This window comes from Oncorhynchus tshawytscha, linkage group LG09 (genome assembly GCF_018296145.1).
Source record: "Oncorhynchus tshawytscha isolate Ot180627B linkage group LG09, Otsh_v2.0, whole genome shotgun sequence".
Classification (NCBI taxonomy): domain Eukaryota; kingdom Metazoa; phylum Chordata; class Actinopteri; order Salmoniformes; family Salmonidae; genus Oncorhynchus; species Oncorhynchus tshawytscha.
Window position 1 is genome coordinate 45,859,387 of NC_056437.1, and position 27,112 is coordinate 45,886,498.

The 27,112-nt window shown below is 44.9% G+C and overlaps 1 protein-coding gene across 7 annotated transcripts in view; it reads right to left on the reverse strand.

Moving 5' to 3' along the window:
* LOC112258042 (glutamate receptor 4) overlaps positions 1-27,112 on the reverse strand; it is a 176,005-nt gene that overhangs the window by 89,893 nt on the left and 59,000 nt on the right. For 6 of the 7 annotated variants that reach the window (XR_006084100.1, XM_042326951.1, XM_042326950.1 and 3 more), the window contains exon 3: positions 2,247-2,486. Coding sequence is in view for 5 of the 7 variants with exons in the window: in XM_042326951.1 (XP_042182885.1) it covers positions 2,247-2,486 (240 nt within the window). In the remaining 2 variants the exon portion in view is untranslated. Of the gene's footprint in view, positions 1-2,246; positions 2,487-22,192; positions 22,879-27,112 lie in introns of those variants that run through there. The other variant, XM_042326955.1, reaches the window with a different exon arrangement.

A 27,112-nucleotide genomic window follows, 5' to 3' on the forward strand; every position in this document is an offset into this window, starting at 1 on the left:
GGTCATTTTTAAACTATCTGGTTAGCTTGAATATTACAATTCATATATAGCTAGCTGATAGTTATGAAATAAAACTTTGTGCATATCTTGTTTTGTCTCTTGCCATTGTCCTGGCTGGAAGAAGGTTCAGTGAATGGGTATGTCCATAGTAAGGCAATAGGGTCAACTGGCTAGCTAGCTAGCCATTAAGAAGTGGTAGCTAGCTACCCACAAAAAATTGACATCTACAGGGAATAACATTAGTTTAAGGTCCTTTGGTCATTTAGCTAGTTAGACCATTACGATTCACATGTAGCTAGCTGATAATTATGAAGTTAAACAATATGCTTTGTGTATATCTTGTTTCGTCTCTATTGTCATTGTCCTGGCTGGAAGAAAGTTCAGTGAATGGGAGGTGAGGCAATACAGTAGGGGGAGTGCGAGTGCTTCTCAAATGTAATGTTTTATGCGCTCTCCATACTCTTGTCCTCACAAGAACGGACTCAAGAAAACATCTTCGGAGAATGCACTCGGTGCAGGAGAGTGTGGAGTACGGTAGTATAAATATTGAGAAACACCCATGGTGTCAGAAGTGGGATTCAAACCCACGCCTCCACTGGAAGCAAAGGCACCTCATCCACTGTCTCTTAGCCTCTCATTCCTATGCGACAACATAAGTACTGTTATTCACTCTCTAAGTCTCTAAGTCTATTATAACTCCCTTCTAATCAATATAAGCACAGCCTCCATTTCTCCTTCCAATGGCCCTTTACGGCGTGAGAATCTGAAAGAATTGGACCGCTATAAGTAATATGGTTGTGACTTTACTATGGCCTCTGAATTGCACCTATTCACTCTTTTCCGATTTACAAGTGCCTATGGGACAGTGACCTGCAACACCCGGTGCCCTTGGCAAATCCTTCCCACAAGTCAATTTAATGTACCCCCCCAAGGTTACGACATCAACATACACCTGTGACCTTTAAATATAATTTCCATCTCTCCATTTACTATGTATAGCACTTTGAGGTACTGGAAAAGCTTTGAAGCGCTATACATTGAGTGTACAAAACATTAGGAACAACTTCCTGATATTGAGTTGCACCCCCCCAGAACAGCCTCAATTCATCAGGGCATGGACTCTACAAGGTGTTGAAAGCGTTCCACAGGGATGCTGGCCCATGTTGACCCCAGTGCTTCAGTTGTGTCAAGTTGGCTGGATGTCCTTTGGGCGGTGGACCATTCTTGATACACACAGGAAACTGTTGAGCGTGAAAAACCCAGCAGGGTTGCAGTTCTTGACAAACTTAAAAGTCACTTAAATCTTTTCTCTTGCCTATTCCCCCCTTGTACACACAATTCATGTCTCAATTGTCTCAAGGCTTAAAATTCCTTCTTTAACCTGTCTCCTCCCCTTCATCTACACTGATTGAAGTGGATTTAACAGGTGACATCAGTAAGGGATCATAGCTTTCACCTGGATTCAATTGGTCAGTCTTTGTCGGGGAATTTATATTTTTTATTTTTTTTATTTAACTAAGTCAGTTAAGAACAAATTCTTATTTACAATGACGGTGAAAAGAGCAGTATTTGTATGGTTTTGTACAATCAGTGTATAAATCCAATAAATTATTAAGTATCATTACAATGACTTACCACTGTCAGTGACAAACTTAAAGGTTAATTCAGTAGTATGATGTAATCATACACAGTGGAGCAACTTCCTGATTGCATTAAGACTTAAAAGGTACACGTCAGGGGCCTGCATTGCAGCGCCAGCTGTGCCACCAGAGACTCTGGGTTCGCGCCTAGGCTCTGTCGCAGCCAGCCAAGACTGGGAGGTCCGTGGGGCGACGCACAATTGGCCTAGTGTTAGGGAGGTTAGGGAGGGATTGGCCGGTAGGGATATCCTTGTCTCATCACGCACCAGCGACTCCTGTGGCGGTCCGGGCGCAGTGCGCGCTAACCAAGGTCGCCAGGTGCACGGTGTTTCCTCCGACACATTGGTGCGGCTGGCTTCCGGGTTGGATGCGCGCTGTGTTAAGAAGCAGTGTGGCTTGGTTGGGTTGTGTTTCTGAGGATGCAAGATTTTCGACCTTTGTCTCTCCCGAGCACGTATGGGAGTTGTAGCGATGAGACAAGATAGTAACTACGAATAATTGGATACTACGAAATTGGGGAGAAAAAGGGGGTAAAAATTCAAAAAAAGAAGAAAAAAAAGGTAAACGTCATCATACACATCAACACACACAAATGTAAGTACTTACCCCGGTCCGTATCGTAGAGGAAGACAAACTTGTTCCAGTCGTAGTGATCGAGTAGCGAGAGCAGCGCTCCGCGGATGGAGGGCCGAAGCTGCAGCGTGAACTGGCTCTCTCCCTCGGTGGGGAAGCTGGGCGTGATGAGGGAGATGTGCAGCGCCCCGCAGAACGACGTCAGCGTGTGCACCGAGCGCTTGTCGTACAGGCCAAAGATGGCGAATACGCCCCGCGAGTACTGCGAGCAGACTGTGGAGGAGGTATGGAAGGGGGGATGAGAGAGAGAGAGAGAGAAAGAGAGATAAGTTAGTTACTAAATTAGTTTACTAAACATTTGAATCTCTTAAAGGGAGAAATGGTGCATGTAAGAATAGACGGCGAGTACAGAAAGCAGACAGTGGTAGAGAGAGAGAGACATTACAGATAGTTCACCAACGCATTCAAATCCCTACAAGAGAAGCCCTTTGTTGCCTATGGAATAACAACTACCCAAAACATCCACAAAATATCAAATTTCCATCTTAAAACATGATTTCTAGTTTAATGAGTCTCTCTACCTCCTTTCGTCACCTCTCTCTCTATCTGCTAATAAACCAGTGGGTATTGTGATAAGATATGACCTGTAGGAGACAAACACACCGGCTTTAAAATAAAAAACTATTAGTTATAAGTCTTTACATTCACACTGCAGTTTCTGCTTAAGGCGCCTTGGTGTCTCGAGCACTGATGCTATAATTGCTTGTGCCTTGTGGTGTGTGTGTGTTTGTGTGTGCTTAAAAAACACACCATAATGAACGGTTATGCTGACGTCTTCGTGCACGGCGAGTGCCTAAATGAAAGAATGGCACATGGGTAAAAAGTGTGTTCAAAGCGTTTGAACTGTTCCATTATAAAGGGAACAGATAAACATGTTTTTTTTGGTGGTTCTTTTATTGTTGCTACGCTGGGTTTGACAGCCTTATTTTTTCGTAGAGTTCCAGTGTTGTTGGGAGTCCCTCTCTTTGCAGCTTGTGAACACCTAGGGCTGAAGAAGATGATGTAGAGGAGAGGGAGAGAGGGACAAGAAGAAAGTGAGATAGAAAGAGCAGAGAGAGAAAACCCCGGCTTTGATGCCTTCTGAGTTTCTTCCTCCATTTGTTCTACAAACCGTTAGTCATAACAACGACGTGTAGATGTGTCAACACGCTAGAAGCGAACACGCTAAAACCAACCACTACTGTCTCGCAACTCTATGCAACTCTCATTCTCCATCTCTCCTGAAGCAGAGAGTGATTTGCACACCATCAAGGCTTTCATGTCCCAGTCATGTAGGAGAAATTGAGCACCAACATACACTGTGCCAGCGCACTGTGTTGCGTTGCATCAATTTGTAGCCTAACACTCATCATGTAACATTGTGTGCTGCATCCAGTGGAGGGTAAACACACCTAAACGCCACATACAGTACCAGTCAAAAGTTTGGACACAGACTCACTCAAGGGTTTTTCTTTATTTGTACTATTTTCTACATTGTAGAATAATAATAAAGACATCAAAACTGTGAAATAACACATATGGAATCATGTAGTAAACAAAAAAGTGTTAAATTAAAATATATTTTTATTTTAGATTCTTCAAAGTAGTCACCATTTGCCTTGATGACAGCTTTGCACACTTTTGTCATTCTCTCAACCAGCTTTGCCTGGAATGTTTTTCCAACAGTCTTGAAGGAGTTCCTACATATGCTGAGCACTTTGGCTGCTTTTCCTTCACTCTGCCGTCCAGCTCATCCCAAACCATCTCACTTGGGTTGAGTTCGGGTGATTGTGGAGGCCAGGTCATCTGATGCAGCATTCCATCACTCTCCTTCTTGGTCAAATAGCCCTTACACAGCCTGGAGGTGTGCATTGTCCTGTTGAAAAACAAATGATAGTCCCACTAAGCGCAAACTAGATGGGATGGCGTATCGCTGCAGAATGCTGTGGTTATCACACACTGATCTGTTTCACCTGTCTTTGTGAATGTCTCCATCCACCTCCAGGTGTCACTGGTTTTTCCCATTAGTCCCTGGGTATTTATTCCGGTGTTCCCTGTTTGTCTGTTGGCAGTTCGTCTCATCTTGTCAAGTCAACCAGCGTGTGTTTCCGTGCTCCTGTCTTTTCTTATCTCTTTTGCTAGTCCTCCCGGTTTTGACCCTTGCCTGCCTTGACTCTGAACCCGCCTGCCTGACCATACTGCCTGCCCTGACCTCGAGCCTGCCTGCCACTCTGTTCCTCCTGAACTCTGACCTTATGATTTTTTTGCCTGTCCACAACCATTCTCTTGCCTGCCCGTTGGATTATAATAAATATCAGTGACCCGAACCATCTGCCTCCCATGTCTGCATCTGGGACTCGCCCTGTGCCCTTATAGTGGTAGCAATGCTGGTTAGGTGTGCCTTCAAATCAAAATAAATCACTGACAGTGTCACCAGCAAAGCACCCGTCTCACCATCACACCTCCTCCTCCATGCTTCATAGTGGGAACCACATACGGTGATCACCCGTTCACCTACTCTACATCTCACAAAGACACGGTGGTTGGAACCAAAAATCTCAAATTTCAACTCTTCAGAACAAAGGACAGATTTCCACCTGTCTAAATGTCCATTGCTTGTGTTTCTTGGCCCAAGCAATTTCATTTTCTTATTGGTGTACTTTAGTAGTGGTTTCTTTGCAGCAATTCGACCGTGAAGGCCTGATTCACACAGTGTCCTCTGATCAGTTGATGTTGACATCTGTCTGTTACTTGAACTCTGTGAAGCAGTTATTTGGGCTGCAATCTGAGGGGCAGTTAACTGTAATGAACCTATCCTCTGCAGCAGAGGTAACTCTGGGTCTTCCTTTCCTGTGGAGGTCCTCATGAGAGCCAGTTTCATCATAGTGCTGGATGGTTTTTGCGACTGCACTTGAAGAAACTTTCAAAGTTCTTGGCATATTGACTGAACTTCATGTCTTAAAGTAATGATGGATCGAATAATCCCCGCGATATGCAACTGTTCAGCGAAGTCAGGAACCAATACACGCAGACAGTCAGGAAAGCTAAGGCCAGCTTCTTCAGGCAGAAATTTGCATCCTGTAGCTCCAACTCCAAAAAGTTCTGGGACACTGTGAAGTCCATGGAGAACAAGAGCACCTCCTCCCAGCTGTCCACTGCACTGAGGCTAGGTAACACGGTCACCACCGATAAATCCATGATTATCGAAAACTTCAACAAGCATTTCTCAACGGCTGGCCATGCCACCCGCCTGGCTACTCCAACCTTGGCCAACAGCTCCGCCCCCCCCCCGCAGCTACTCGCCCAAGCCTCTCCAGGATCTCCTTTACCCAAATCCAGATCGCAGATGTTCTGAAAGAGCTGCAAAACCTGGACCTGTACAAATCAGCTGGGCTTGACAATCTGGACCATCGATTTCTGAAACTATCCGCCGCCATTGTCGCAACCCCTATTACCAGCCTGTTCAACCTCTCTTTCATATCGTCTGAGATCCCCAAGGATTGGAAAGCTGCCGCAGTCATCCCTCTCTTCAAAGGGGGAGACACCCTGGACCCAAACTGTTACAGACCTATATTCATCCTGCCCTGCCTATCGAAGGTCTTCGAAAGCCAAGTCAACAAACAGGTCACTGACCATCTCAAATCCCACCGTACCTTCTCCTCTGTGCAATCTGGTTTCCGAGCCGGTCACGGGTGCACCTCAGCCACGCTCAAGGTACTAAACGATATCATAACCGCCATCGATAAAAGACAGTACTGTGCAGCCGTCTTCATCGACCTTGCCAAGGCTTTCGACTCTGTCAATAACCATATTCTTATCGGCAGACTCAGTAGCCTCGGTTTTTCTGATGACTGCCGTGCCTGGTTCACCAACTACTTTGCAGACAGAGTTCAGTGTGTCAAATCGGAGGGCATGCTGTCCGGTCCTCTGGCAGTCTCTATGGGGGTGCCACAGGGTTCAATTCTCGGGCCGACTCTTTTCTCTGTATATATCAATGATGTTGCTCTTGCTGCGGGCGATTCCCTTATCCACCTCTACACAGACAACACCATTCTATATACTTCCGGCCCGTCCTTGGACACTGTGCTATCTAACCTCCAAACAAGCTTCAATGCCATACAACACTCCTTCCGTGGCCTCCAACTGCTCTTAAACGCTAGTAAAACCAAATGCATGCTTTTCAACCGTTCGCTGCCTGCACCCGCACGCCTGACTAGCATCACCACCCTGGATGGTTCCGACCTTGAATATGTGGACATCTATAAGTACCTAGGTGTCTGGCTAGACTGTAAACTCTCCTTCCAGACTCATATCAAACATCTCCAATCGAAAATCAAGAGTCAGCTTTCTATTCCGCAACAAAGCCTCCTTCACTCACGCTGCCAAACTTACCCTAGTAAAACTGACTATCCTACCGATCCTCGACTTCGGCGATGTCATCTACAAAATAGCTTCCAACACTCTACTCAGCAAACTGGATGCAGTTTATCACAGTGCCATCCGTTTTGTCACTAAAGCACCTTATACCACCCACCACTGCGACTTGTATGCTCTAGTCGGCTGGCCCTCGCTACATATTCGTCACCAGACCCACTGGCTCCAGGTCATCTACAAGTCCATGCTAGGTAAAGCTCCGCCTTATCTCAGTTCACTGGTCACGATGGCAACACCCACCCGCAGCACGCGCTCCAGCAGGTGTATCTCACTGATCATCCCTAAAGCCAACACCTCATTTGGCTGCCTTTCGTACCAGTTCTCTGCTGCCTGTGACTGGAACGAATTGCAAAAATCGCTGAAGTTGGGGCTTTTATCTCCCTCACCAACTTCAAACATCTGCTATCTGAGCAGCTAACCGATCGCTGCAGCTGTACATAGTCTATCGGTAAATAGCCCACCCATTTTTACCTACCTCATCCCCATACTGTTTTTATTTATTTACTTTTCTTCTCTTTTGCACACCAATATCTCTACCTGTACATGACCATCTGATCATTTATCACTCCAGTGTTAATCTGCAAAATTGTAATTATTCGCCTACCTCCTCATGCCTTTTGCACACAATGTATATAGACTCTTTAAAAGAAATTCTACTGTGTTATTGACTTGTTAATTGTTTACTCCGTGTGTAACTCTGTGTTGTCTGGTCACACTGCTATGCTTTATCTTGGCCAGGTCGCAGTTGCAAATGAGAACTTGTTCTCAACTAGCCTACCTGGTTAAATAAAGGTGAAATAAAAAAATATATATAAAAAAATGGACTGTCATTTCTCTTTGTTTATTTGAGCTGTTCTTGCCATAATATGGACTTGGTCTTTTACCAAATAGGGCTACCTTCTGTATACCACTCCTACCTTGTCCCAACACAACTGATTGGCTGAAACGCATAAAGAAGTAAAGAAAAAAAACAGTCCAATTCGTGGCCACATGTCCAGCAGTGTCACACCCTGATCTGGTTCACTTGTCCTTGTGACTGTTTCCATCCCCTCCAGGTGTCGCTTATCATCCCCAGTGTATATATCCCTGTGTTTCCTGTCTCTCCCCAGTGTATATATCCCTGTGCCAGTTTGTCTTGTTTGCCAAGTCAACCAGCGGTTTTCCTTGCTCCTTTTTTCCCCAGTCTCAGTGTTTGTTTCTAGTCCTCCTGGTTTCGACCCTTGCCTGTACTGACTCCAAACCCGCCTGCCTGACCCCACTGCCTGTTATGACTACCAGCCTGCCTATCCCCTTGTCCTGTTTTGGACTCGTATCTGGTTTCTGACCCCTGCCTGGCCTGACCTTGAGACTGCCTAATGTCTGGTACTGTTTGAACTCTGACCTGGTTTATGAACTCTCGCCTGTCCCCGACCTGCCTTTGCCTACTTCCCATGTCATAATAAATATAGGATAAATAAATATAAGCAGAGGTTAGCACTTTGCAAACATAAATACTGTACATCATTCATCACGCTGTCTCTGTCTATTCTTTCATTCTCTCTATCCCCTGCTCTCTCTCGCTCCCCCTCTTTCTCTGTCTTTCCCCCCTCTGTCTACAGTTAAATGTCTGTAGTTAGGTCTAAGCTGCAGTGACAAACATGTTGTTGCTGACTAACACAGGGCTCAGACTGTCCAGTTGTCCTGTCTCTCTCCCTTTTCCTCCATCTCACTCTCTGTTTCTCCCTCTCCAGCTCTCTCTCGCTTTCTCTCCCTCCCCGGAAATGAACAGAACCACTAACGAGCAGCCTGCTGTTATTTCCAATAAAAAAAGACGAGCTACAATATCAACAACATCTCACACAACACACACAGCCACCATCGTATCATTATAGCAGAACTCCATGTGTGCGTCCCAAATGGCACCCTATTCTCTGGTCAAACGTAGCGAGACAAAGGCAATAGGGTGCCAATTGGGACACAACCCACATTGGCTATGGAGCGAGATGAGGGATATGCCTTTAGGTGGAGATAGATCTCTCTGTATTCTGTGAGGGATATGCCTTTAGGTGGAGATAGATCTCTCTGTATTCTGTGAGGGATATGCTTTTAGGTGGATGTCGATCTCGTGCATTCCTGTGAGGGATAATCAAATCAAAATCAAATCAAATGTTATTGGTCACATACACATGGTTAACAGATGTTAATGCGAGTGTAGTGAAATGCTTGTGCTTCTAGTTCCGACCATGCAGTAATATCTAACAAGTAATCTAACAATTTCACAACAACTACCTTATACACACAAGTGTAAAGGAATTAATAAGAATATGTACATATAAATATATGGATGAGCGATGGCCAAACGGCATAGGCAAGATGCAGTAGATGGTATAGAGTACAGTATATACGTATGAGTAACGTATGGTATGTAAACATTATATAAAGTGGCATTGTTTAAAGTGACTAGTGATACATTTATTACATCCAATTTTTTATTATTAAAGTGGCTAGAGGTTTGAGTCAGTATGTTGGAAGCAGCCACTCAATGTTAGTGATGGCTGTTTAACAGTCTGATGGCCTTGAAGCTGTTTTGAGATAGAAGCTGTTTTTCAGTCTCTTGGTCCCAGCTTTGATGCACCTGTACTGACCTCACCTTCTGGATGATAACGGGGTGAACAAGCAGTGGTTGTTGTCATTGATTATCTTTTTGGTCTTCCTGTGACATCGAGTGGTGTAGATGTCCTGGAGGACAGGTAATTTCCCCCGGTGATGCGTTGTGCAGACATCACTACCCTCTGGAGAACCTTACGGTTGTGGGCGGAGCAGTTGCCATAACGGGCGGTGATACAGCCCAACAGGATGCTCTCGATTGTGCATCTGTGAAAGTTTGAGTGTTTTTGGTGACATGCCAAATTTCTTCAGCCTCCTGAGGTTGAAGAGGCGCTGTTGCGCCTTCTTCACCACGCTGTCTGTGTGGGTGGACCATTTCAGTTTGTCCGTGATGTGTACGCTGAGGAAGATGAAACTTTGCACCTTCTCCACTACTGTCCTGTCGATGTGGATAAAAGGGTGTTCCCTCTGCTGTTTCCTGAAGTCCATGATCATCTCCTTTGTTTTGTTGATGTTGAGTGAGAGGTTATTTTCCTGACACCACACTCCGAGGGCCCTCACCTCCTCCCTGTAGGCCGTGTCGTTGTTGTTGGTAATCAAGCCTACCACTGTAGTGTCGTCTGCAAACTTGATGATTGTGTTGGAGGCGTGCATCGCCACGCAGTCATGGGTGAACAGGGAGTAAAGGAGGGGGCTAAAAAGGCACCCTTGTGGGGGCCCAGTGTTGAGGATCAGTGGGGTGGAGATGTTGTTTCCTACCTTCACCACCTGGGGGCGGCTCATCAGAAAGTCCGGGACCTAGTTGCACAGGGTGGGGTCGAGACCCAGGGTCTCGAGCTTAATGACGAGTTTGGAGGGTACTAAGGTGTTAAATGCTGAGCTGTAATCGATGAACAGCATTCTTACATAGGTATTCCTCTTGTCCAGATGGGTTAGGGCAGTGTGCAGTGTGATTCCTATTGCGTCGTCTGTGGACCTATTGGGGCGGTAAGCAAATTGGAGTGGGTTTAGGGTGTCAGGTAGGGTGGAGGTGATAAGATACTTGACTAGTCTCTCAAAGCACTTCATAATGACGGAAGTGAGTGCTACGGGGCGATAGTAATTTAGCTCAGTTACCTTAGCTTTCTTGGGAACAGGAACAATGGTGGCCCTCTTGAAGCATGTGGGAACAGCAGACTGGGATAGGGACTGATTGAATATGTCCGTAAACACCAGCTTGTCTGCGCATGCTCTGAGGACGCTTGTGGGATGCCGTCTGGGCCGGCAGCCTTGCAAGGGTTAACACGTTTAAATGTTTTACTCACGTTGACTGCGGTGAAGGAGAACCCGCAGGTTTTCGTAGTTGGCCATGTCAGTGGCACTGTATTGTCCTCAAAGCGAGCAAAGAAGTTGTTTAGTTTGTCTGGGAGCAAGACATCGGGGTCCGCGACGGGGCTGGTTTTCTTTTTGTAGTCCGTGATTGACTGTAGACCCTGCCACATACCTCTCGTATCTAAGCCGTTGAATTGAGACTCTATTTTGTCTCTATACTGACGATTAGCTTGTTTGATTGCCTTGCTGAGGGAATAGCTACACTGTTTGTATTCTGTCATGTTTCCAGTCGCCTTGCCATGATTAAAAGCAGTGGTTTGCGTTTTCAGTTCTGCGCGAAAGCTGCCATCAATCCACCGTTTCTGGTTGGGGCAGGTTTTAATTGTTACCGTGGGTACAAAATCACTGATGCACTTGCTAATAAACTCGCTCACGGAATCAGCGTATACATCAATGTTGTTGTCTGAGGCTATCCGGAACATATCCCTGTCCATGTGATCGAAGCAATCTTGGAGTGTGGAATCAGATTGGTCAGACCAGCGTTGAACAGACCTGAGCATGGGCGTTTCCTGTTTTAATTTCTGTTTATAGGCTGGGAGCAACAAAATGATCCAGAATTTTGCCAGCCCGGGCCGCGCATTCGATATGCTGATAAAATTTATGGAGCCTTGTTTTCAGATTAGCCTTGTTAAAATTCCCAGCTACAATACAGCCTCAGGATATGTGGTTTCCAGTTTACATAGAGTCCAATGAAGTTCTTTCAGGGCCGTCGAGGTGTCTGCTTGGGGGGGATACACACGACTGTGATTATAATCTAAGATTGGTAGATAATGCGGTCGACATTTGATTGGAAGGAATTCTAGGTCAGGTGAACTAAAGGATTTGAGTTACTGCATGTTGTTACGATCACACCACGACTCGTTAATCATAAGGAAACACCCCCACCCTTCTTCTTACCAGAGAGATGTTTGTTTCTGTCGGCGCAATGCGTGAAGAAACCGGGCTGTATCGACTCCCTAGTGAGCATTGTTTCCGTGAAACAGAGAATGTTACAATCTCTGATGTCTCTCTGGAAGGCAACCTTGCTCGAATTTCATCTACCTTGTTGTCAAGAGACTGGACATTGTCGAGTAGTGTACTCGGGAGCGGTGAATGTTGTGACCGTCTACGGAGCCTGACCAGAAAACTGTTCTGTCTGCCCCTTCTGCGGCGCAGTTGTTTTGCGTCGCCTACTGGGATCCGATCCATTGTAATGGGTGGTGGTCCAAACAGAGGATCCGCTTCGGGAAAGTCATATTCCTGGTTGTAATGTTGGTAAGTTGACGTTGCTCTTATATCCAATAGTTCTTCCCGGCTGTATGTAATAAGACTTAAGATTTCCTGGGCTAACAGTGTAAGAATACATAAAAATATTTAAAAAATACTGCATAGTTTCCTAAGAACATGAACCGAGGCGACCATCTCTGTCGGCGCAATCCCTGCTCACCATCCCTGCTCCACCTAAAGGATGTCTTTAGGTGGAGATAGATCTCTGTATTCCTGTGAGTGATATGGCACTGTTGGACACCGTGTAAACAGAGCTGTCTGTCCCTGTGGCCATTGGTTTATAACTAGACTGGGCTGCAATGAATTCAATGAAAGGAAGCCAGTGTGAAACATACACACACAGAGGGAGAAAGCACACAAACACACAGAACACACATACAAGAAGACCCTAAAAGGAGAGGACTGTGTGGAACACAATGAACAGGTAAGGCTCAATCTGCTTTCTGTTCTCCCACTTTCTCTATCTCTAATGCTGTTTCTCTCCTTTTGTCTACCCGGAGAAAAGGACAGAGAGTGTATTGACTACACAGCCCAGACAAGCTCCGGAGAAAGAGAGAGGAAGAGGGGGGAGAAGGAGGGAAAGTGTCACAAAGCAGAGGGGGGTGTTTATAGCAATCAACTTCACCTTAGAGAGAAACACTAGCAATAACACACACACACACACACACACAGTCAGACTGACCTCCTTAAAGGGCCTAAATCAAACCAACCCTGGGAGAGTATACAGTGGAGGCACTACACTCTACTCCACACTCTCCATTATACAGTACCAGTCAAAAGTTAGAGAGCTTTGCACACCTTTGGCATTCTCTCAACCAGCATCATGAGGTAATCACCTGGAATGCATTTCAATTAACAGGTGTGCCTTGTTAAAAGTTAACTTGTGGAATTTAATTCCTTCTTAATGTGTTTAAGCCAAACAGTTGTGTTATGACAAGGTAGGGGTGACATACCGAAGATAGCCCTATTTGGTAAAAGACCAAGAACTGCTCAAATAAGCAAAGAGAAACGACAGTCCATTATTACTTTAAGACATGAAGGTCAGTCAATGCGGAACTTTTCAAGAACTTTGAAAGCTTCTTCAAGTGCAGTCGCAAAAACCATCAAGCGCTATGATGAAACTGGCTCTCATGAGGTCCGCCACTCGTACTGTACGTCTGTAGCTGTATGTCTATGCTACAGTTATAAGTCTGTAGTTATGTCTGAACTGCAGTGGCATACATGTTGTTGCTGACTGACATACAGGGCTCAGGCTGTCCAGATTGAAAGGTCCATTTTGTACCATCCCACACCAGCAGTGACCCTGAAACAGCATCCGTCAGCCTTCTAGTCCACTGCACAAACAGGTCAGCAGCCCCAGCCACAGCTAACACTGCACCTCACATAATCAATGGGCCCATGTGAGAGAGAGTGTGCAGTGTCTGTGCATGCATAGGCGGGGTGGGGAGGGTGTGTGTGTGTGTGTCTGTGTGTGTGTGGTACACCCTGTCCAGGTTGATTGATCTCTGTTTTGGTGATATTGATGAATAGACTTTACTCCCATGTACAAATCCACCCACCCACACAGCTGCATCACAATTAGTGAATCCCTCACTAAAACCAATGCACCAACTCAGTGGCCTTGTGGTTAGTTTGTTCACCCTGAGATTGGAAGGTTGGGGTTTGGATCCCTGGTTGAGTCAGACTCCAAAAACGGAACTCAATGCCTCTGCTTGGCACTCAGCATTAAAGAGATGGATTAGGGATAAGGTCTTGTGATAGACTAGCATCCTGTCCAGGGTGTGTACTTGTATACCAAACTGCCTCACAGAATAAGGACATAGGCTCCTTCCCCATGGTCCATTCTGGACAAGGCTTACTTACTTCACTTAAACCAATGCCACCAACACTTACATCCTAGCTGAATTGTATTGTTACCATGCTGCACACATTTCCACAGTGTTGTGTCCCACAGGTGTTGAGCACTACACCTAACACAACATAGTTGCTGACTGCCTTGCAGCTACCAATTTACTGATTTGACCACATAGCACAAGCCACCATCATTCACCACTCGTTTCAGACCGTACATACAGTGCCTTTGGGAAAGTATTCCGACCCCTTGACTTCTTCCACATTTTGTTACAGCGTTATTCTAAAATGGATTACATTTAGTTTTTTATTCGTCATCAATCTACACGCAATACCCCATAATGACAAAGCGAAAACAGGTAATAGATTTTTTTGCTAATTTATATACAAAATAAACTGAAATATCACATTTACATAAGTATTCAGATCCTTTACTCAATACTTTGTTGAAGCACCTTTGGCAGCGATTAGGCCTGTCTTCTTGGTTATGACGCTACAATCTTAGGACACCTGCATTTTGAGAGTTTCTCCCATTCTTCGCTGCAGATCCTCTCAATCTCAGGTTGGATGGGGAGCTTTGCTGCACAGCTATTTTCAGGTCTCTCCAGAAATATTAGATTGGGTTCAAGTCCGGGCTCTGGCTGGGCCACTCCAGGACATTCAGAGACTTGTCCCGAAGCCACTCCTGCATTGTCTTGGCTGTGTGCTTACGATCGTTGTTCTGTTGGAAGGTGAACCATTGTCCCAGTCTGATGTCCTGAGCACTCTGGAGCAGGTTTTCATCAAGGATCTCTCTGCTCTGTTAATCTTTGCCTCAATCCTGACTCGTCTCAAAGTCCCTGCTGCTGAAAAATGGTGCCAGGTTTCCTCCAAACGTGACACTTGGCATTCAGGCCAAATAGTTCAACTTGGTTTCAGACCAGAAAATCTTGTGTATCATGGTCTGAGAATCTTTAGGTGCCTTTTGGCACATGCCAAGCAGGCTGACATGGGCCTTTTACTGAGGAGTGGCTTCCTTCTGGCCACTTTACCATAAAGGCCTGATTGGTGGAGTGCTGCAGAGGTGGTTGTCCTTCTGGAAGGTTCTCCCATCTACACAGATGAACTCTAGAGCACACATCTCTATTTGGCCTATAAAAGCAATGAGAGAGAGAGAGAGCGAGCGAGCGAGAGAGAGAGACCCAACCTCTTCAACATATATATATCAAGGAATTGGAGAGGGCATTAGAACAATCTGTAGCACCCGACCTCACCTTACTAGGATATGAAGTCAAATGTCTACTGTTTGCTGATGATCTGGTGCTTCTGTCCTCAACCAAGTAGGGCCTACAGCAGCACCTACAGTTGAAGTCAGAAGTTTACATACACTTAGGTTGGAGTCATTAAAACTTGTTTTTCAACCACTCCACAAATGTTGTTGTTAATTAACAAACTATAGTTTTGGCAAGTCGGTTATGTAACGTTTTTCTTCCGTTGAAGGAGAGGAGGACCAAAATGCAGCGTGGTTAGAGTTCAACATGTTTAATACAGACCATACATGAGAACACTACAAAATAACAAATGTGAAAACCGAAACAGTCCTATCTGGTGCAAAGACACAAAGACAGAAGACAACCACCCACAAAATACCCAAAGAACATGGCTGCCTAAATATGGTTCCCAATCAGAGACAACGATAAACACCAGCCTCTAATTGAGAACCAATCTAGGCAACCATAGACTTACATAAACACCTAGACTATAATACACCCCATAAACATGCAAAACCCCTAGACCAGGCTAAACATAATTCCCCATGTCACAGCCTGACCTAACCAAAATAATAAAGAAAACAAAGATAACTCAGGCCAGGGAGTGATAGGTTAAGACATCTACTTTGTGCATGACAAGTCATTCTTCCAACAAATTGTTTACAGACAGATTATTTCACTTATAATTCACTGTATCACAATTCTAGTGGGAAGTTTACATACACAAAGTTGACAGTGCTTTTAAACAGCTTGGAAAATTCCAGAAAAGGATGTCATGGCTTGAGGCTTCTGATAGGCTCATTGACATCATTTGAGTCAATTGGAGATGTACCTGTGGATGTATTTCAAGACCTACCTTCAAACTTTGTGCGCTTTGCTTGACATCAGGGGAAAATCAAAAGAAATCAGCCAAGACCTGAAATTGTAGACCTCCACAAGTCTGGTTCATCCTTGGGAACAATTTCCAAATGCCTGAAGGTACCACGTTCATCTGTACAAACAATAGTATGCAAATATAAACACCATGGGACCACGCAGCCGCCATACCACTCAGGAAGGAGACTCATTCGGTCTCCTAGAGCTAAACGTACTTTGGTGCGAAAAGTGTAAATCAACCCCAGAACAACAGCAAAGGACCTTGTGAAGATGCCGGAGGAAACAGGTACAAAAGTATCTATATCCACAGTAAAACAAGTCCTATATCGACATAACCTGCAAGGAAGAAGTCACTGCTCCAAAACTGCCTTAAAACAGCCAGACTACAGTTTGCAACTGCACATTGGGAAAACGATCGTACTTTTTGTAGCAATTTCCTCTGGTCTGATGAAACAGAGCACACAAAAAAACTATACATACAGGCCTATACATATAGGCCTAAACATCAGCACCACAGGTAACTTCCACAAAGCTGTGAACGATCTGAGAGACAAGGCAAGAAGGGCCTTCTATGCCATCAAAAGGAACATAAAATTCAATATGCCAATTAGGATCTGGCTAAAAATACTTGAATCAGTTATAGAACCCATTGCCCTTTATGGTTGTGAGGTCTGGGGTCTGTTAACCAACCAAAAATTCACAAAATGAGACCAAATTGAGACTCAGCGTGCAGAATTCTGCAAATATATCCTCCATGTACAACTTAAAACACGAAATAATGCATTAGGCCGATGAATTAGGCCGATACCCTCTAATTATCAAAATCCAGAAAAGAGACGTTAAATTCTACAACCACCTAAAAGGAAGCGATTCCCAAACCTTCCGTAACAAAGCCATCACCTACAGAGAACCTGGAGAAGAGTCCCCGAAGCAAGCTGGTCTGGGGCTGGTCCTGGGGCTCTGTTCACAAACACAAACAGACCCCACAGAGCCCCAGGACAGCAACACAATTAGACCCAACCGAATCATGAGACAACAAAAAGATAATTACTTGGCACATTGGAAATCATTTTTTTTAAACCCAGAGCAAACCAGAATGCTATTTGGCTCTAAACGGAGAGTACACAGTGGCAGAATACCTGACCACTGTGACTGACCCAAAATTAAGGAAAGCTTTGACTTTGTACAGACTCAATGAGCATAGCTTTGCTATTGAGAAAGGCTGCCATAGTTAGACCTGGCTCTCAAGAGAAGACAGGCTGTGCGCACACTTCCCACAAAATGAGGTGGAAACTGAGCTGCACTTCCTAACCTCCTGCCAAATGTATGACCATATTAGAGGTACATATTTCCCTCAGATCACATAGACCCACAAAGAATTTGAAAACAAACCCAATTAAGATAAACTCCCATATCTATTGGGTGAAATAGCACAGTGTGCCGTCACAGCAGCAAGATTTGTGACCTGTTGCCACAAGAAAAGGGAAACCAGTGAAAAATAATCATCATTGTAAATTATGTTTATTTATCTTCTCTTCTGTACTTTTAACTATTTGCACATAATATTTGAAATGTTTTTATTCTTTTGGAACTTTTGTGAGTGTAATATTTACTGTTGATTTGTATTGTTAATTTCACTATTGTTTTTTTTCTACTTCACTTGGTTTGGCAATGTTAACATATGTTTCCCATGCCAATAAAGCCCTTAAAATGAATTGAGAGAGAGAGAAAGAGAGAGAGACTTGTGACTTTGTCATGCCCAGACCTTAAAGAGCCTTTTAATGTCTCTATTTTGGTTTGATCAGGGTGTGATTTGGGTGGGAATTCTAAGTTTTTTGTTTCCTTGTTTCTGTCGGAGTGTGGTTCCCAATCAGAGGCAGCTGTCTATCGTTGTCTCTGATTGGGGACCATACTCAGGCAGCCCTTTCCCTCCTTCTGTGTGGGATCTTGTTCTTTGTTTGTGTGCAGGTAGTGTGTGCAGGTAGTTTGTCGTTGTATTCTTTATTGTTTTGTCTTTTCTAAAGTTTCAAAACGTTAATAAATGATGTGGAACTCAAAGAACGCTGCGCCTTGGTCTCATCCTTCCGACGACACCCGTTAGACATTTTGTCTTTCTTTAATGAAACATTCTCATTTTTATTAAAACCTCACCACCCTCCCCCCCTTATAATAAATCTCCATCTAAAACCCACCATACTCTCCTGCCTACATACCCCCTGCCACTGATGTGCCTTCACTCCTGTTATGCTCCTAATGTTCCTCACTTTAATGCAGAGGTTGTAGAGGGCTTTACCTCCCACCCACCTCAAACTCCCCCTGGCTCGGAGTGTCAAAATCTAACAATCCTCCAGACCCCCATGCCAGTCCCCAGTCTCAGCCGTCACCTGCAGTGGTGGAAACATTGGTGGCCCCTCCCCATTTGGCCGCTCAAACACCACCCTTACCGGTTCAGACAGTGCCTCCTGGACCTTCTCCAGGAATCTCTCCAGCAGCCTAAGAGACATTATTACTGTTTGTTGTGCCAGGACTTTGGGGTTTTCCATCCCTCCTCTCCCAGCAGTTGCAGGTCACCCAGCCTTTGTAAACCCACTGCCATCAGTCGCCTATGCAAGGTGGCCGACTGAACCGATCTCAAAGGGATGGCTGGGTTGTGGAAGATAGGCTCCTCCCACACCCACAGCCCAGGCTCCACACCCCCTTCTCATGTGGGCCTTAGCAGCTGCCAGGCCCTCTGCACTGCAGAGTAAAATCAGAGAGATCTGTTGTACTCAGCCCCTCTAGCCTAATGAGGAATAGCTGCCGGTCCAACCCTAATCTGCCAGCTCTCCTCAGCAGCGCGCATGCTGGTTCCCTCCAGCCGACGTCAGTATGGTACAGCAGTCTCTGCACCGCCTTTAGTCGAAAAGCAACCACTGCTCTCCAGATCCATCAGAGCCAGTCCTCCTTCATGGACGGTCATGTACAACACTGCCGCCCTCAGCCAGTGATGGCCCGACCAGAGCGAGTCCACCAGCTTGCGTTGCAGGTCTGGGTTGAGGACAGCCAGTTTTTGACACAGGGAAGATGCCACCAGGTTGTTGATTATCAGCACCCTCCCTCTATATGTCACTTGGGACAGGAACCACCTCCATCTGGCCAGTCTTGACACCACTGCCTGTGACAGCCCCTCCCAGTTCTTCCTGACCCACCTCTCCGAGCCCAGGTACACCCCCAACATTTTAAGCCCTTCACAACCCCCCTGCAAACCCCCTGGAAGCAGAGGGGCGCTATCCCCCCAAAACAGAGCTTTGCTCTTGACCCAGTTTACCTTAGCTGATGAAGCTCCCTTGTCTCTAGTGCCTGCATATCCTGACCATCACAGAAACATAATCTGCATACGCTGACACAGCTATGCCTGTCACCACACCCATACCTGTCCAGCACACTCCCTGCAGTCTCCTGCGTAGCAGGGCCAAAAAAGGCTCAAGTGTATATAACTGACCCAATAGAGGGCATCCTTCTCTAATGCCCCGTCTCACCCAGAATGGCCTACCGAGCCCACCTCCACAACATGACGCCCTAGCATACAACATCTTCAGAAAGGTCTAAAACCTTTCCACAAACCCAAAACCAGACATCACATTAAACAGATACTCATGGTCCACTCTATCAAAAGCCTTCTCTTGATCTAAAGAGACCAGTCCAAAGTTCACATTAGAACCTCTCAACAAGTCCAACATGTCCCTGATTAAGAACAACACCCGCCCACCACAGAGGTCACCCGCCCATCAGACAGCCGTAGACAATGCATACCTTTGGCTTCACCGCTCTGTCTTTCCAAACCAAATAAGAAGGAGCTGGGAGCATCCATCTCCTTGAGCATGGAGAACCTAGCTCTTACAAGTTCTCCCTTTGCTTTAACCTGGAAAAAACTGCCCAGGCCCCTACGTAATTTAGCTAAATTAGCGTAGAGGACTACACTGCCTTGCCCCATCATCTCTACCTCCATCTCACTAATACTACGCTCGAGTTCCCCCAATACTCTCCTAGCCTCTGAGGATGAGAGAGCTGTATACTGTTGACAGAAAAGTTGAATTTGGACTTTCCCCACATCCCACCATTGACTCAGAGACTCATACTCCTCTCTTCGCTACCCCCACATTTCCCAAAAAGTCTGGAAACCTGAGCAAAAAGTGGCCTCTTGTAAGAGCTTTACATTAAACTTCCAATAGGATGCCTGCCGAGGCCCTGGTGAAATAGACAGTCAAGCCATGGTTATGTGATGATCCGAAAATCCCACCAGGAGAATGGTAGCGCCCAATAGCCTATTGCTTCGATTCCTGGACACGTAAAAACGATCAAGTCAGGCTGCACTCACCCTAGCCCCAAAAAACCTTCACCATGTATACCGTCTTGTGTTGGGATGTTTAGTTCTCCAAACATCCACTAGGTCGAACTGATTATTAATGATGTCCCTTAACACTCACACTGACACTGAATGAGGCTCTTCCCCATTTCTGTATTTCGTAAAATTGTACAGTTCCAGTCCCCGCCGACCACCAGCGTCTCCTCAGGTGCTACCTGTGAGAGTTCCTGTCTAAGACAACCAAATAGAACACCCTTCTCTCTCCCTGTGTTTGGTTTTGTCTTTATAAATGTGGATGAACCTATGTTGTTAATTTCTGCTTTTAGAACAAGCAACCTACCCCTACACACCTCTTTTGAGGAGCAAATATTTACAGACAGACCCAGTACAAAAAGGACTGCCACCCCTGCACTAAAATTTGTCCCATGGCTTAACACACGTTCCCCTTTCCACTTCATTCACCACATCACTATGAGTCTCCTGCAGAAACAACACCTGTACTATTTTTTGTTTTACATATTCACCCAACACCCCGCAACTCTGGCGCCAGCAAAGAAAGAGACCAACAGCAAAGCTCAGAAAGCCCCAGTGCCAGAAAGAAACTATACATCTAAAAAAGTCTGAAGGTAGACCCTTACGCACTGTTGTGACCCACTTCCTCAACCTAAACCGTTTCCTGGGTGAGAGGACACCATGCCCCTCATTTGTCATAGCATGTACTGATCTTATAAACTTTCTCGGATCAGAAAAAAAAGCCTCAAGATTAACTTTTTTCCTCTTGGTCTCATTCAGGAACTTTGTCGGTTTCCTCAACGTGTACTTTGACCCCTCTTCTTGACTGGCTGTCAGCTCCGGACCCATTGATGAGGAGTCTGAAAAAAAGGCCTCCTCATCATCCTCTTCCTCAGACTCACTTTCCTCCTCATTTCCATCTCCTATCCTGACCACCTGCCCTTCCTCTCTGGTCAGGGCCTCTCCCCCAGCACCAGGCACAGGTTCCTTGGTTCCTTTGACCGCACCAGCCTCTCCCACCTCCTTTCTTCTCCCCCCTTTTCCTTTTCCGCTTGACACCCTCCTCCTCCCCCCTAGTCTCTTACACTTCCCCACTATACTCTCCTCATCCACTAGCATAACCTGACTAGACCCAGCCTCATATACACCACCCTCCATAGCATGACTAGACCCAGCCTCATCTGCACCACCATCCCTGGCATGACTAGACCCAGCCTCATCTGCACCACCCTCCATAGCATGACTAGGCCCAGCCTCAGCTACCCCACCATCCCTGGCATGACTAGGCCCAGCCTCATCTACCCCACCATCTCTGGCATGACTAGGCCCAGCCTCATCTACCCCACCATCTCTGGCATGACTAGGCCCAGCCTCAGCTACCCCACCATCTCTGGCATGACTAGGCCCAGCCTCTGCTGTCTGCGTCTCATTGCCCCCTGCACGTTGACCTCGATTTTCCCCACTGGCGCTTGTACCCTCACATTGTCTATGGCCTCTATGTGGGCACGCAAAGCTCTTATGCCCCAAATACTCACACTCAAAGCACCATCTGTGCTGACAAACCCTGCGTAGAGCCCCTCCCCATACGTCACTTTAAAATGCACATTTAGCTGTTGCTCATTGTTATTCAGAAACATGAACACTTGCCTCCGGAACAGAACAACGTGCTTAACGGCATCTGCCTGAAAACCTGCCGACAGTACATGCAAACCGCTAGCAAACTTACCAAAACGACTCAGCTCTTTCCTGATTTAATCATCCGTAATAAACGGAGGCAAATTTGCAACTGCCACCCTTGTCGAAGAGGTAGAAAGAGGCGAAATTGGCACCAACACACCCCTTACAAATATTCCACTAGCAATTAGCCTACCAACCAAATTAGCTCTTTTCATGAACACAACAACAGCTTTGTCCATTCTGGAAGCGGAATGTATAAATTCAGCTCCTACCTGTTCACCGACTGCGAGCAGAACCTCCTCCACCTTAACTCCATTCTCAGGAACACACCTGAATCCATGCCGTAACGACAGCGTCTCCTCTGCGCTAGGCTGAGAAGCCATCTTCCAAACCCCAGGAAACTAACTCTGTCCTCTTCCACTCTACTTTGAAAAAACCTGTGGATACCGCTAAAACAAATGTTGCATTAACCCACCACCATAGAAAATTAAAATTGAAAGAAAAGACCAAGACAGAATCCAGAAAAAAATTAGGACAGAGCCCTCCACACCAAACACTCAAACTCCAAAAAACTCCCAGCATGCACTGTGAGAGAGAGAGAAAGAGAGACCCCCATGTGTGTGTGAACAGATGTCAATAGGGAAATCAATACAGGTCAATAAAGAGCTCTTCTTTTGGCGTGTTGAAAATAAAGAGCGACTGTGTCTGTGATAAAGCAATCATAGTCAACCACCCAGAGCCACCAGCGATCAGTAATTGTAAAGAGGAATGTAGTAGAATAAAGTCGAATTTTGTAGAATGCAGATTGTAGTGGAATACAGTTGAATGTAGTAGAATGCATCAGAATGCTGTAAAATGCAGTAGAATGCAGTAGTAGAATACAGCAGAATATAGAACAGTAGAGCACAGCAGAATGCTGTAGATTGCAGCAGGATCCTATAGAATGCTAAATAAATTCTGAGTATGCAGCAGGATGCAGAAGATAATGCAGTAGAATGCTGTATAGACTACATCATAATGCTGTACAGAATGCAGTAGAATAAATCAGAGTACTTCATTTAATGCAGTAGAATACATCAGAATGGATTTGAGAAGGCTGTACAGAATGCAGTACTATGTATTTGAGAATGCTGTACAGAATGCAGTAGAATTCATCAGAAGGCTGCATAGAATGCAGTAGAATGCATCAGAAGGCTGTATAGAATGCATCAGAAGTCTGTACAGTATGCATCAGAAGTCTGTACAGAATGCAGTAGAATGCATCAGAAGGATGTACAGAATGCAGTAGAATGCATCAGAGGGATGTATAGAATACAGTAGAATGCATCAGAAGGCTGTATAGAATGCAGTAGAATGCATCAGAGGTCTGTACAGAATGCAGTAGAATGCATGAGAAGTCTCTACAGAATGCAGTAGAATGCATCAGAAGGCTGTACAGAATGCAGTAGAATGCATCAGAAGGCTGTACAGAATGCAGTAGAATGCATCAGAAGGCTGTATAGCAGGGCTGCCTAACCCTCTTCCTGGAGATCTACCGTCCCGTAAGGTAAGTAGAATTAAATTAGGGTTGGACTGAAAACCCACAGGACGGTAGATCTCCAGGAAGAGGGTTGGGCAACCCTGCTGTATAGAATGCAGTAGACTGCAGCCTCTTTCTGACCTTGTTCAATTAAAGCTGATCTAATACCATGCTGCTTCTGCATGCTGCATTCCCTAATTCCCGAAGAGTTCAGCTCCATGGTCTAGGAGGGTGTGTGTGTTTGTGTGTGAACGAGAGACAAAGAGAGAGACACAGAGAAAGACAGAGAGAGTGTACACGTGTAGGATCTTAATTTGAGCCAGTTTGCTACAGCAGGAAAATAATCCTGCAGAAACAGGAAATGTGAATTATTATGTGGATTGTATTTCATGAAAAAAATGTGTATGGTGGACGGTAGTCTAGCGGTTAAGAACATTGGGCCAGTAACTGAAAGGTCGCTGGTTTGAATCCCAGAGCCGACTAGGTGAAAAATCTGTTGATGTGCCCTTGAGCAAGGCATTTAACCCTAGTCGCTCTGGATAAGAGTGTCTGTTAAATGCAAATAAGGTCTGACATTTTATAATTGTTTTTGCACCTTGAATACACTACAAGTTTGCATTTCGTGCTGCACAGGAACATTCTCATCAACAACAGAGTGATCAAATTAAGATAATCTGTGTGTCTGTGTGTGACGAAATGCACACACGCTGACTGCTCCTTATTTCATCTGTGGCGGCCCTGTCTGAATGCAGAGATAGAATCCCGCTGGACGACAGCACAATGTTTCCACATCATGCATGACTGCCATCGACAGACTACCACCCCACTCTTCCCTGTCCTCCCTCTACCCCACCTCTGCTCTGGTACATCTCCCACCGTGCCAATGGGGGTTCCCCCCCACGACATTTACCCCATCATCCCTCCTCATCTCCACCTCCTCAATGTTCTCCTTTAAAAATAATAAAGAGTGTCATAAAAACAGGATGGCAATCCACCTTGAAATATCAAGAGAGTGGAGAGAAGGAGGGAATGGGGTGGAGGGGAGGGGAGGAAGTTGAGAGAAGGTTGTTATATTTTTGAAAGAGACTGACCGTAACAGTGTGAGAGCCCATGAGTCCTGGTGTGGTGTATTGGAGTGAGTGAAAGTGTGTGTGTGTGTGTGTGTGTGTGTGTGTGTGTGTGTGTGTGTGTGTGTGTGTGTGTGTGTGTGTGTGTGTGTGTGTGTGTGTGTGTGTGTGTGTGTTTGTGTGTGTGCGGAGATTGGCATTTCTTAATGTCGAACCATTTGAAGTTACTTGAGTTCGAATAACCACAGATCTAGGATTAGATTAACAGATTTCCCCACCTTCAACCCTATCCTCAACCATTATCTTAATGAAAATAAATCTGACCTTGTGTCAGTGGTTAGATAGCAACTTCTACCTACTTGGCATGAGAAGAGAGGACCCAGGTAGGTCCTGTGATACAAATCTATACAAGGAGGAACCAAGGACATGATAAAAACACAAGTCATTCAAACTTGAGAACATACAGGCAAGTACACAATAACCTAAGTGCACGCTGTGAGCCAACAGTGCATTCAGCTGTCAGCCAATGCTAGCTAGACAACTCACTCAGGCCTTCCTTATGGGACGAGCTATGACAGATGGTTAAAATACGGTCATGACCGTAACTTAACCTCACCATCACGAGAGGCAGACACTGTTCAGTATTCCACACAACAATCACAGAAAACGATCATGAGAAGGCGTTAATAAAAAAAACTGCAAAAAAACGTTAAAATACTGTCCTCACTGTAACTCAACATCACCATCATCATCACCAGAGGCAGATGTGCTTCAGTATGCCTCTAAAGCACAATCACAAAAAACTACACTATGAAAAGTATTTTACACAAAAAAGCAGTTTACACCCCATAGAATATCTTTTTGAAAAAATACATTCTGGTCATGACCATAGTTCAACCTCAACAACCACCCGAGGCTGTATATATACACTACCATTAAAAAGTTTGGGGTCACATAGAAATGTCTTTGTTTTTGAAAGAAAAGCACATTTTTGTCAATTCAAATAACATCAAATTGATCAGAAATACAGTGTAGGCATGGCAGCTTCATTAAATAGTACCCGCAAAACACCAGTCTCAACGTCAACAGTGAAGAGGTGACTCTGGGATGCTGGCTTTCAGGCAGAGTTGCAAAGAAAAAGCCATATTTCAGACTGGCCAATAAAAAGAAAAGATTAAGATGGGCAAAAGAGCACAGACACTGGACAGAGGAACCGGAGTCGCCTCTTCACTGTTGGCGTTGAGACTGGTATTCAGCAGGTTCCATTTAATGAAGCTGCCAGTCGAGGACTTGTGAGGCATCTGTTTCTCAAAGTAGACACTTTAATGTACTTGTCCTCTTGCTCAGTTGTGCACCGGGGAATCCCACTCCTTTTTAAATTCTGGTTAGAGCCTGTTTGCACTGTTCTGTGAAGGGAGTAGTACACAGTGTTGTACGAGATCTTCAGTTTCTTGGCAATTTCTCGCATGGAATAGCCTTCATTTCTCAGAACAAGAATAGACTGACGAGTTTCAGAAGAAAATGCTTTGTTTCTGGCCATTTTGAGCCTGTAATCAAACCCACAAATGCTGATGCTCCAGATACTCAACTAGTCCAAAGAAATCCAGATGTATTGCTTCTTTAATCAGAACAATAGTTTTCAGCTGTTCTAACATAATTGCAAAATATTTTTATAATGATCAATTATCCTTTTAAATGTATAAACTTGGATTAGCTAACACAATGTGCCATTGGAACACAGGAGTGATGGTTGCTAATAATGGGCCTCTGTACGCCTATGTAGATATTCCATTAAAAAAATCAGCGCTTCCAGCTACAATAGTCATTAACAACATTAACAATATCTACACTCTATTTCTGATCAATTTGATGTTATTCTAATGGACAAAAAAATGCTTTTCTTTCAAAAGCAAGGACATTTCTAAATGACCCCACACTTTTGAACGGTAGTGTATATGTTATACTTTTAAGCAAAAAGGCACCTCGGGGGTTTGTGGTATATGGTCAATATACCACAGCTAAGGGCTGTTCTATGGAGTGCCTGGATACAGTTCTTAGCTGTGGTATATTGGCCATATACCACCAACCCCCAAGGTGCCTTATTGCTTTTAGAAACTGGTTAGCAACGTAATTAGAGCAATAAAATAAATGTTTTGTCATACCCCTTTTATAGGGTCTGAAATGTCAGCCAATCAGAATTCAGTGCTCGAACCACCCAGTTTATAACTATGGATATATACCCCTCAGTACTTTACACTATAATCACAGACAACTATAATGAAAAGGAGTTTACAGACATAAGAAGAAAAATGCCTACCAGTAATGTAAAAAAATAAATAAATCCCTTTTCCCTTCTCAAATTTCTAGGGAACCTATAAGGGAACACAGAGAAGCATGAATGGAATTCGTAACACTCCTCAACAGGCGTATATTAAAATTGCTAAAATGTCCAGGCAGGACTTAACTAAACTCCCAGGAAATTCTTAACCACTTATCATCCATAAAACATGAGTCAGCTTGGGAGACGGTAAAGTGTGGGTGTGTGTGCACATTCATGTATATGCGTGTGGCAACTTCCTGCGATTGAGAGATAATGGTGGAAGTAT